The 13,147-nt window shown below is 34.4% G+C and overlaps 1 protein-coding gene across 2 annotated transcripts in view; it reads left to right on the top strand.

The window, feature by feature from the left end:
• Positions 1–101: 101 nt before the first annotated feature.
• The window catches only part of LOC123695871, a 38,121-nt gene continuing 25,075 nt past the window's right edge, over positions 102–13,147 (top strand). For both annotated transcript variants that reach the window (XM_045641820.1, XM_045641819.1), the window contains exons 1-2: positions 102–481; positions 2,269–2,399. In XM_045641820.1, the coding sequence (XP_045497776.1) occupies positions 382–481; positions 2,269–2,399 (231 nt within the window). In that variant the 5' untranslated portion in view covers positions 102–381. The remainder of the gene's footprint in view (positions 482–2,268; positions 2,400–13,147) is intronic.

Here is a 13,147-nt window from a genome sequence, read left to right as displayed (position 1 = left end):
TAATTCTTTAATTTTTAAGAAATCATGTAACTAGCTTATTACCATCTTTCAAAATTGGAAGTGCATGACAGTGATAATAATTCATTTGAAGCAAGCAACACTGAAATCGAAAAATGGCGTTCTGTACAGCTGTGGGTTGCGCAATTTATATGTAAATGTTTGTGAAAAGCCTATTCAATAAAAATAATAAACGGGTAATTAATAATCTGAAACCTGAAAATGTTCTTTTCACATAAGTTAAACCGTCAGTATTGTGTAGTGTTCTAGTATTTTTCGTAAGTGCATACCTGTCATGGACCGTCTATTTTTTGTGTTGTGGTGATGTATTGGAATAATAAATAATGAAACGAAAAATAATACGGCTGTGCAAATAATGATAAAATGATGGCTATGTTATGGGTGGTATTATTTTTGGCCTCTTCAGGCTTATACACGGTAAATGGTTTGCCAATTGGACCAACGCCGCAAGCCTACCCTCATGGTAAGTTAATAATTTAAATAATAAAAATTTAAATCTGGGAATACGTTAGACAATTATCACTTACTCACATTGTGACTTCTGTACTTGAAATTTTATTCATAAATTTTCCATTTAAAATCGATAAAAAAATGCTAAATTATGAACGAAAATATTAAAACATTGTTCAATCATGTTTTCTAATTCTCCTCAATCTTCGTTATTCTAATGTAATGTATTTATATGACTATCCGTTTAAGCGGTTTGCTTTTTATGTAATTAATTCTAAACATGGATATAATATTAATCAACATGCTGGATGGTAGAGGAGAATAGGACAATAAATGTAATTATTGTAATGCCACAATATGTACTGTATATTCATTTTGTTAAACATCATAAAACAGTAAAAAATAAAAAATTCGGTCACTGGTGACACTTTCCATGTTTTCATTAATTTGTCTGTAAGGGTGTTTGTGCACTACAAGGAATTTTACTGTCTGGCATGCCAATTTTTTACGGTCAGGTATGGCACGCCATTAATCTAAATACTAGCTTGTGCACTATATGTAATTTTACTGTCCGTCATTTGCCAATGTGCACAAGCCAATTCATCGATTTTTTCATGTCACACCGGACCGTAAAAAATCAGAAATTCCTAGATTATACTGCATTTGTTATGTTTGCACTAGATCAACAAAAACAAATAACTAGATAAGTAGTAACAATCTTCCTTCCTGTCCTGTGGATGAAGTGTGCTGCAACTAAAAGATTGAATTTAGAATCCTATCCTTTCCTATGTTACTGATTTTATAAATGTAGAAGTTGTAATGCATCAAATATTATAACAGTTTTTGCACAAAATACAAAGTTATAGATATTATGATCAATTTTTTTTTAATCTACTTTGTATCCAGTTACCTAGTCTGGGTATGTAGATAAAACTATACTTAGGTATATAATATGTGAAAAAAATACATTTACTATCTCAATAGTCAATAGTGTATTACTTTGTCTCTATAAGTAGGTCTTTCATTACAATCCTATTTGTTTGTTTATTTATTTGTATTACATTATTTGAAGTGACTCAATAGTTAAAGTATCCATTGATCAAATGTAATAAACAAGCATATTATATTCATCATAAGAATGACAACCTCCAATTTAGATAAGCTGGCTATAAACTAAAGCCCTAGCTGCCTGATGGAAGGCCAGGGTGTGTAATCCAACTTAAAATAGGAGTGTCAACCTTTGTGTCTCATTTGATAAACACAATTTACTTAAAAAACTTTTGTATATCAATAATGGTTTATTTCATTTTGTGTGACTCATAAATCAAATTGAATTATTAACATAATAAATTAGTTCCAATTAACAGCTTACATTACAATATAGGTGGCCTGAAAGAAATCGCTTTTAAGCGATAAGGTCACCTTTTGTACTTCGCATCCATACAATTATATATTATACTGTACATTGTAATATTAAATGGTGTGGTACAATAAATGATTAAATAAATAAATAAAAATATAATGCTAAGTCCATCATACTCTTAGTTTGATCGCACAGTTCTTTATCGGCTCACATGTTACTTAGTACTACTAATTAGTAGTAATTGTATTTATATGTTTATTTATTTATTTATTTACAGCATACCCCAAACCATACATATATTAAACTAAATTGTAAACTTATCACTATATCCTTAGTTCTAGGTACCTCTTACATTCTTCACCTATCATTCCCATCCCTGACACAAACAAATCATATACTGTTACTTAGTAATTAGTAGATAACTTCAATTGTTTTAGATTCGAATGGTATAATCCCAGCATGGGGTACGGGAGGTGGGCTGTACGCGTTACCAGCGCTGGCGTTGGTTATCACAGCGGTGGGACTGCTGTTCGGATGTACTTGGTGCTATCGGCACAACGATTGTAAAGTGAGTTCTATTTTGTATAACTTAGAGTTGATTTTATTATGAACTAGCGGTCCGCCCCGGCTTCGCCCGTGGTACATATTAACGTTTTCTCTACATAAGAACCATCCTCGTACTTCAAGGAATATAATAAAAAAAGAATTATCGAAATCGGTTCAGCCGTTCTCGAGTTATGGAATTACAACGAAAAGTGGCATTGATTTTTATATATTAGATGAGTGTGTGAATTTGTGAGGGTAGAAATGTGTTAAAAGGTTGTATAGCTGATTTTTAATTATGTAGTAGATTTATAATTATGGTTTACGTCTACAGTTCTTGACTTGTCTTCAACTTGCATATTGTTAAGATTAAATGTTTACTAAGTAATTTATTGAGTAAGTTATCTCAAAGCCTACTGTCCAAAAAGAAGTGCGAAGTAGTTGCGGTTTATTTAAGATAGGATATGCATATATTGCTGTTGTTTTTGCATTAGATAATTTCAACAAAGACACATTTTTAATTTCAAGGTCACCAAAAGAAGTACATGAATCTACCTTGAGATTGTGGCTTTTATTTAATTCGTAAAATTTGCTAAAGTTGTGTTTTTAAATGTGGTAATAAAAAAACTAATGTTTTGATAAAACAATGACAATGTACAGATTTTCTCATAATTAATGTCCGAATGAGGAATGTAAGCAAAAACATTGGTTATATTTACTCATTATGTACAATGAACCTATGGAGCATCATTAAAAATAATCTAACTACAGAATTTTGTATAAACATAATTTTTAAACTTAAAAACAACCATTTTGCTATAGCATTACTTCATTATGAAATTTTATGATAAAAGACCACAGTGTAACTATCATAAAAATACCCAAATAGATTTTCGTACTTTCATATCTCGCTGCAGTTTCATTTCGCTGTGCAAATGTTTGTACGACTTTGAAAGTGAATTTGCAGTGTGCATCAAATATGTGCAGGCCGCAGTGGGCTCTAATCTCACTAGGTTTGAGGGTAATAAGCGTTCTTGTATCTAATCATTGACGGATGAACGGGGTCAACGCACCCGCCCTCGACGTAGTTATCATAATTGCGTAGTGAAAAAATGTGAATCACTTATATACTACGTTGCAGTGTGCTTCACGCTGTGTTGTGTTCATTAAGAGGTCGGATTATGAATCAACATTGTTAGGTTACGGTTCTTTATATGTTAATTGATGTGTTGGTAATGGAGATGTAGCAATGGATGATGTGCTTGTGTTCGGTAGTTTTGTGTAGGGTCGGTGATTACCAAAATTTTCTAATATGAAAGCAATTAGAAATCAGCATCGCGTACGAAAAATCCAAGGCATTAGGATGTACCTGTTAAGATAAGTTCGGAGGTACTTTATTAGGTATAATTGCATTTCCTCTTTCTGAGAAAAAATTAAGTATGTTTAATTGTTTATTTTATTATGCGATAATTGTTAATTGTGAATGAAACACTTAATTTACGATTTAGGTTTATCGATCGTCCACTTGACGTCAAATACCATCAAGTTTAAATAGCCCAAGTCCTTTCATTAGCCCATTAAACACCGAGAGTTATTCAAAGCGCTTGCACTCGAAGAATGGCGCGGCTTCCAAACATACTCATTAGCTGTCTCAGCCCCACGTTTCAATTGGGATATCGGGTTACGTCTACACCCTAATTAATCTATGCAGCATTTTAGTCATTATGGGACATCCGTGCAATTAGTCATGTACTCGGATATTTTGGCAACTGATCGTTCTATTATTTGCGATGATGCATCAGACTAGACGTAGAATCTCATTACACATTGGTTGTTTATTTAGTGCTTGTGGTGTTGTATGGTGGATTTATACCGGATGTGTCTTGTTGTATTGATTGTATTGGCATGAATGGGGGATTTGTATCTATTCTGACCGTATTCAGAGGAAAACAAGTTTATTAGACGAACTAAAAACAAATCATATGAAATAAAATTACTGTAAATTAGATAAGACAAATAATGTACAATAATTATCCTCATATGTACAAGAAAAGACCTATTGGCAATTGTAATATTTTTTTTAAATCTGTTATGCAGTAGGTAAACATGAAGCAGTATAATATTACCTATAGACAAAAGTAAAATAATTTAGCACATAATAAATTTAATATGCACTATTCATAGGACTGTTGACATATAAGCGAGGCTGAATTTATTTTTCATGCCATATTTAAATTTTGTATACAAGTTGAATAGTGGCGTAGTTATGGATTACGCAGAAGGATTTGAAGATGCATAATATAGATACTGCTTTTGCATGGAAGTTTGGAGCTTCGTATACACGTTGTATTCAATAATATTTTACCGAAAACATATTTCATTTCCGTGTGTTTATCCTCTTCTATAAGAGTGAAATTTCACGGAGACTTACGGTAAATGGAAAGGAGTCGTTTCGAGTCTCGTCAAAGAAAGAACTGAAGTCGTGTTTCACACAGTTTTCCACTTTTCTTTTAGGGAATCGTGCTTACGTACGTAACTCTACTGTATGCATGTAAATTTCGAGCTGCCGACCATGCTCTTGTAAAATGTGGCTAAAAATGTTGTGTCAACGTTGCGGGTACTGGAAGTAATTAGTGGGAACAAAGACTTGAACCGCTGGTATAATATTCTGTTTTTGCTCGACTTAAGTAGGTATTCAGATGGTGGCCAAGCTTTTTGTATTATTTGTATGGTTCCAACTTCCAACCATTGTTTCGTAGAAAGTGATGAATTTAGAACGGCGATAATTTTCGCTTTTATCTGTCTTGTTTCTTTTAAAATGGAACCATGTAATTATACGAATGATTATAGTGAAGAAATTACTGTTTTCGTTGATGAGATAATTGTGAAATTATTTGATTATAAGAAACTTTCAAGAGCTGCGATAAAACTGCTTTGCAAAATCATCTTTAAAGACTGAGGAGCTCCCTTCAGTGCGGTAATTTTGGCTGGCTAGATAACTTGTAGTGTCGTTTGGTGTACGTATTTTATACCCATGCCCTCAACACAATAACAAGAAATCTGTTCAATTCTAAGAATTGATCGTGCGATAAAGTTTAATTTAATTCGCGTATGTCATAATAATAATTTATATCAACTTATTAATCATCGTTGATCGTGTATAGCGATAGCATAATTGCACGTTTAAATATGTGCAGTTTTTTAATAACCTTTATGTGATGAAGAGGAAATAAATTAAATCGTTATTTTACCCTAGCGGGATTTCCGTCCTCAGCCTTTTAGTTTCTTTAAGTTGAATGTATTATTGTATCTATAAAAATGATAATCTTTGTTGGTTGATATGGTTTGCCAATTGAGAACCATATTTTGCATGATCTCCTTGTTTTTACGTTCAGTTTTATACGAGTTTAGAGCAAAGCCAATTGACTATTTTTTCAATAAATTGGGAGAAAATATCTAGTTCTAGTTCTAATAATAATGATAAAGTAGTATTTTAATGGATCCGGGATGTGCGTGTCAAGAGTACTCCAGTCGATTACTTATAAATTGGTATTATTTCTAGAAAAGGAGGGAACTGTCTTTAAAAAGAGGCCATGAATTACTTTGATTGATGGTGATTAATTAGATTAATTTGCTTACTGTTTGATTTCGGTTTTCAATTTGATTATTTTTCAAATGTATCCGTTTATTTACCTTATTAGTAATTTTGTCTTACCTTCTTCAATAAATATTATCTCAAATATATCACGATTAACTCCTCAAAACTTGTTGTCAGCTGATATTACTGAAAATTTGAAAGAAACAAAAAAAAAATCTTGCAAGTGGCCAGATTTGAAGCGGCGTCCTTCGCCTTAGCGTGGCCTGTAATACTTATTTTAATTTCTTCTTATACAGGGAGAACAAACGTTTTTATCTCAAGTAAACAAAGATAACTTAATTTATTAACTACATAATGGAAACACCTGCTGGTTGACTTTGAAGCTTTTATTGCATACATTTTTTAAGTGATCCCTGATTATACAACTTCTTGAGATAAACATAAATATTATTTTACAATATCTCCAGTCTTCTTATCGTGTTTTTTATGTAATTTATGCAATTTTGTATTCGGTTTAGAACAGTATAATGAAAGTTGTATTAGAAGAAAAAGAAAATAAGAAAGGTAGTTCTCTCATTTATTATTGTTTACCGAATTAAAAATATGAATTCAGAGATGCTACAGCCATGAATGTAAACTGAAACAAAGACCTGGCTGTACTTAATAGTGATAATAAATTTGAAGGTAGGCTTTTAAATAGGACAGTATCCCTTTTGAAGTGAATATAAGCGGAAAATAACAGACCCTGGATGAAAGCGCTATGGGAAACAGGAGCTAATTTTCCATTAGTGAATTAGGTCATACTTCTGGGTGCAACGCCCTGTAAAGAATAGCTTATTACAGTTTCTGTACAGCTCTTTTTGCCCTTAATTCTTCTCTTGGGATATTTTTAAAACCAAAAGTAGCTTTCTATAATGATTGCGTGCATAGATGCCCTTATTCTAAAGAAATTGGCGGTTTTTATCATCGTCTCTCTGTGAATGGGCTATTATTATACTAATCAAGCGTAATGTTCTTCAAGAATGGCGCGTGTAATGATAATGATATATTTATCACGACTCGGCATGTCGTAGCTCATTACGTTTTGGCAAATCTTCTAAACAACCTTATTTAGAAGTTTTAAGGTTTTAAACGAACGTATCTTATAGTGAATCACCTAGTATAAGTAGATGGTTATTTTATTTCAAATTAAAGCGTCGTATCCGTTGTGCGTGTCAACAACACGATAAAGTACTTAGACGCAGGCATAAAAAAATAACAGCACCTCGCGAATTCTTTCCCGTTGGACTTTGAGATGCTTCACATTAAAAACCCTAGACTACGCACGAGACATTCACGCCGACTATTTCCCGTTCTGCTTGATGATACGCGAAATTATGTCTTAGCGGTGGGATAATAGAGATTTTACGAGCGCAGATTTATTGTGGCGCTGACAGACGATGCAGTGGGCGCAGTGGCGCTTCGGCTTGGCAGGGTGCCCGAAACGAACGATCCTTGCTAGGATTGCCACAGTTCAGATGAAATATATGCGAACTTTTTTATTCGTAAACATTATTTACGCGGAAATGTAGAAGAGATATGAGAAACAGGTAAAGTTTGTTAATATACGAAATGCCAAGGAAACTAACATTTCAAAGTAGGCACTTTGAAATATTATTATACAACTTTTGTTTGTGTAAACAGCAGTATTAATTAAAAAATATTATTTGCTTTATTAAATTAATAGCTCGGGATCAATGCAGCGCTGTGAAAATAATTAAAAAGTTGTCGTGAATTTCCAGGATTCATTTTGTCTACAACATTATGTAAGCACTAGGACACGACTATAAAATATAAATTGCGAAACGCGTTTTGCATTTCCTTTTTGTTTTCCACGCGCGGGTGGCAACCCCTGCCCCCGGCTACGTGCCCTTCTCATCGCTTTGTACCTCCCGTATTACTACTCCGAGTAATGCACGGGCAGAATGCGGGCTTGTTGACCTAGCAGTGAACTCTCAAAACATTAGAAAAGTTGACGCCGGTTCGGATATGTGGAGTACGCTCGAAATGTTCACGAATAGGTGCCCTATACATTATACAATGCGCAAACCCTTTTCTATAAAATTGAAATGGATTGATATAGAGCTGAGTGTTTTCAAGAAGTCCTTTTCGTTTCTTTCGGATTTAAAGGTTTGAATTCAGAAAAATAAAAGCCAATTTAAATTATAAAGAAGGTTATTAAAACATGGGTTTATCTGAATGGTCGAAAATAAAATTACTCTATGAAGGAACTCTAAAACGAAACATAAATAAATGAGATAATAAACAGCATTGAGTATTTATGAAGTAGTACTCGGAATTAAGATCCATCAACGTCGTAATGACTAATGGGTCTAAAAATTGCACTAGTGAATAAATCATGAGATCAAAGAGTGGCCTTGTGGATCGATCAACGTAATTTGAGTATCGTAGCACAGATAGTAGGAACGCCTTGACAGCGGATGAATCAGCAGATAAGCTAATATAAACGGCCTTGGGGTAGGTCACAGATTTTTTAGAAAGGTTGGATTGTGTACACTTGATACCCTTTATTGTTTGTCGATTAAGTGCGGAGGTTGGAGTTTCGAAGAAGTAGGAAAATGTTGTGGAATAAGATGGTTTTCCTGTTGTTTTCACTTGATTGCTATGCAAAACATTTTTATTGATCGAGTCATTTATTTATTTATTCATGTTTGTACATTATGTTAAGTGAGATGAGGATCGTGTTATTGTTTTTTTAACACTTGTTGACTGTTGACTCTTACAAATTTTCTTCAGAATAGAAATACAATGTTCAGAAATATTTCGAATCTAAATCAGGCAGTGGCTATGAAAAGATTATCGACACTTTATTGATTGGTCTTGACATTTGAGCCGTGGCGGTCATCTGATGTTGAAATGAGCGATATATGAAAGATTTCATAGTTATGTTGAAAGCAACCTATTAAGAAATCAGTTAGATTATATGGCAAATTATTATCAGTTACCATAAAAATTACACATTTACATTTTGCTTTTTCTTACATTTTGAGTCAGTCAGTACATAAATTCATATTATGTACTTTTCAATCGCATTTTTATAAAAATCGTTTTTTGATAAAAATCTTCTCAATTTATTCTAAGATCCTTTAAACGAAACCAAACATAACAAAATTCAACAGCTGACCATTCGTCGTTTCTTTACATTGTTTTGTTCTCTTCCATGTTGTTTTTGTAATCGCGATCTGTCGTTGCACACACATGGACCTTTTAAACTTCACAAACAACGAAAAACACTCGTCTCCAGCTGTTTACCTCTCTTTACTCTTATTTCGCATCTGTTATCCAATATTGAATCACGTCACATTCGCCCTGCTTTCATTGAGCGTTCCGTTCCATTTAACAATTAAGCACCATGTGAGACGGACTTCCTACGTTTACAGTTTATAATTTATACAACATTGCATCGCGATCACGGGAAAGTATTTTTCTATCAGTGACGTCACTCTGAACAAGATGGTTGCTAATTCGACGAGCAAATTGGTTCATTTAGCACACGTTGTTTGCTCATTTGTGCTTATGTCATTAAAGGTGTATTGTAGACTTGTAGTATTGAATAAGGTTTGCATATTACTACGTAAACTAAGATGTTTGAGTAAATACCGACTAGCTTATAGTTCAGTAAATTCAATTTAGCAAACACTGGAAAGGAAAAGGAAATACGGCGTGATGCGAAGCCAATGATATTATGATAGTGTGGTAAATCGTATTATGTATTCTTAAAACTACTCTTATTCATCTTTTCAGAGAAATAGCGCTAAAACCCTTTTTCTCCCATATGTCCTATCCCATACCCGTTATGTTAAATCTCGAAAAATAAACGTATCAACAAAGAACTCAATAATGTTGTTGGTGCGGTTCTTCTCTATACAATAGTGGTTCATAATAAACGATTTTAAATCTTCACAGATTAGCTACATGTTTACATAAACAATATGAATATCATCCATTAACAGTATCTTATTATACGTAGGTAACTAACTTGTAAATATCGTTGTTTACACAAATACAGATGCGTAAAGACGTACCTTTGTTTATTAACTAGTACAAATTAAAGTGCGCTTAGTCATCGAGATAAGGCGTGTTTATAAATAGTTGTCTCTCGTCGCGCTCATATCCTGCACCCGCATCGTGTCAGCGGCAATATTGAGATGATTCTTGAACATATCTCCTTGATTGTTGTAATAAAACGCAGCAAGGAACCCTTTTATTACTACGCATTCGATTAATCATATCCATATGATCCACAAATAGTCGTAAAATTGGTTTATTGTGACAATCACTGCTGTTTTAATCTGGTGAAGTCGAGAAGTGGTCTGCTAAAGCCCATGTTAAAATTTATTATTAATTGGGAGATATCAAATAGGATTGTAAAGTTGCAGAATTCTGACCTCGGCTATGATAGGGGAAGGAGGCCTAAAGTGGGCACAGAGCCTAAAGCGGGCACTCAGTATAGTATCGGAATTTTAAATAATGGCGCGCAGGCGACACGTGAGCACGATCCCCACACCCCTAGCCCACCCCGCGGCAGTCGTTCGATTCGCTTGCGAGCACGCATTTACAAGCTGCAACAAATAAATGTTTTTCGATGATTTTTGAAAAATATTGCAAGGTATGTAATATGTGTTCTTTTTATTTTGGTGTTTACAATCCTTCAACCAAAATTTGTAAGTTATTAAGTGGCTATCTGGCCGTATTTTAGTTCCATAAAAATCTACGTGTCTAAAAATTTTGATGTTAGAATTTCGTCTGAACCTTTCATATGTCGAAAAAGGCAAAGCGGGCAGGGTAAAGCGGGCACGCGCCCGCTTTGCCCCGTCCGCTAAAATTCACTTACATTCTTTCTTTCATTCATTACACACACATACATTCTTTTGTTAATTTGCTTTTTCCTTTCATATGGTTAGTAAATATAAGTGTAAAACTTCAAAAACCTCATGGCAACGCTCAACTATGCAGCAAGCAATGCGAGAAGTGCAAGAGTTAAGGTGCGTATAAATTAAGCGCGGCAGCCGCGCGAGCCAATGTTCGACCAGAGTTGACGATCATTTGCTGCGCGAGCCAATATGTAGATATATTTTAAGTTGAACGTAGTTGCCGCGCGCGGCAGGCGATCCATCACGAACATCTCTTCTGTAGGACGCCAAAAGTATAGTCATTTTCTTTTTCAAGTCAGGAATAGGTATATCTATTTTTTTACTGATTTCTACCCACGCATCATACCTTACCGATTTATTGTGGTATTGGGAGGAAATCTGTTCCACAAAAATTCATCAGCGCCATACAATTGTATTAGTAAACGGCATTTTTCGTTGTCTATTTTTACGTATACGCCGCGCGAGCCGAATCACCAAAATTACAAAACGTCCACACGGCGCGCGAGCGAACGACTGAAGCTCCTTTGATGCGGTCTTAAAAACCGACAGAGAGCGGATCGCCCCGCGGCACGTTCGAGCGCGGCAATGTTCGGGTCGCCGCGCGCGGCGATCCCGTCTACATAGTGCGCGGCCGCCGCGCGCGCCTATGTTCGATGGTTTGCCGCGCTTAATCTATACGCGGCTTTAGGAAAACCTGTCAAAAAAGTAGCAACTAAATATGGGATTCCAAGAACGACATTGCAAAGACATCTTAAATCGTTCGTGTAATGAGCTTGGTAGGTTTACTATCTACTGTCTTTTATACGGAACAAGATATGGAGCTTTTGGAATACGTGGACTCTTTATTTTACGGGCTGTCTAAACAAGAATTTATGGAACTTGTATACTTACCTATTAGGTACATTATTTTAGGAATTATTTTGTTTAAATACTTGTCGTTCACATGTTATGCCGACCTTTATAATTTGTTTCATCATTAATGACAATTATAAATTTATTTTTAATTTTGTAATGAGACTATATGAGACTTTTATTTTTTTAAGTTCCTTTGTTTCATATATAAATTTAAAAATAATTGTGTGACTGTTTGAAATAACTACATAACTTATAAAATACTTTTGTCTTTTACTCTATAATTTTGTCTTTTACTCTATTTATTATATATATTATTTGTGGCTGTATATTTTGAAATCTGCTGTTTAAATCCAGGCCTGCCCGCTTTACCCAACTACTGCCCGTTTTGCCCTAAACGAAAGCCCGCTTTAGGCCACCCCTTCGGGCAAAGCAGGCAATCGTAGGCTTTTAGTAATCTGTTAAGTGTTAATAATTATTATATACTTTAACTTCTGACAAATTTAACCTCTTAGCATTCAAAAGTATTTAATAATGGAACTTTTTGCAAAAAAATAAATGGTTTAACTTCTTTTCAAACTTCATTTTTTTTAATTTTTCGGTAAGGTGCCCCCTTTGGGCCCACTTCCCCTACGTGCATTGCCTTGTGCTACGTATATGATTTATCAGGACAAAATATAATTCATAGTAGGTATAAACGAACAAGTAAACAAATCTTCATTTGTTGTCTCAGAATTATTCATGTAATAACTACCTACATATTATTATCAGTTTGTATACAGCAAAAGTCATTACATTATATACGTATGATAACAGATTATTATTAAAATCCACACAATTTTAATGTACAGAATATCTAACTACAGTGATATAATTAAGCAGTGTTCAGCTATTTTGTCTGTGACCATGGCCAAAAGGATTTCACATTCTCTACAAAATCCATTGTTTTTCCAGCCTATGAGTACAAAATGTATTGTTGACGTTTTTGCTCAAGTAACCTTAGATGATACTGCGCGGCTGCGCGAGCGCATCAGCCGGTTAGCGGTGACTCACTGTACCAACCTACACACGTTAGACCATTAGGCAGTAATTAGTAATTACAGACTACGCGCGCACGTGCTCCCCTTGAAACTACAGTACTCTTATTAAATGGAATCAACATGTTATGAATTACTTATTGTTGTGGCGTTACTAATTAAACACTTGCATGCTTTGAATAATCAGATTTTTATTACGACGTAGTGGCAGCGATTCATACACATTACTTTATCAATAATAGTCGCATTTCGTTTTAAGTGTATCAAAAAAGATTAGGTGCGGCGCTTCCCCGAACGAGTCATAAATTAATTGCTTAGCAGGGTGGGCTCGTCGTTTAATATAATTTCAGGG

Source organism: Colias croceus, chromosome 11, assembly GCF_905220415.1.
Source record: "Colias croceus chromosome 11, ilColCroc2.1".
In the NCBI taxonomy this organism is placed as follows: domain Eukaryota; kingdom Metazoa; phylum Arthropoda; class Insecta; order Lepidoptera; family Pieridae; genus Colias; species Colias croceus.
This window is presented reverse-complemented; position numbering and strand designations above follow the sequence as displayed.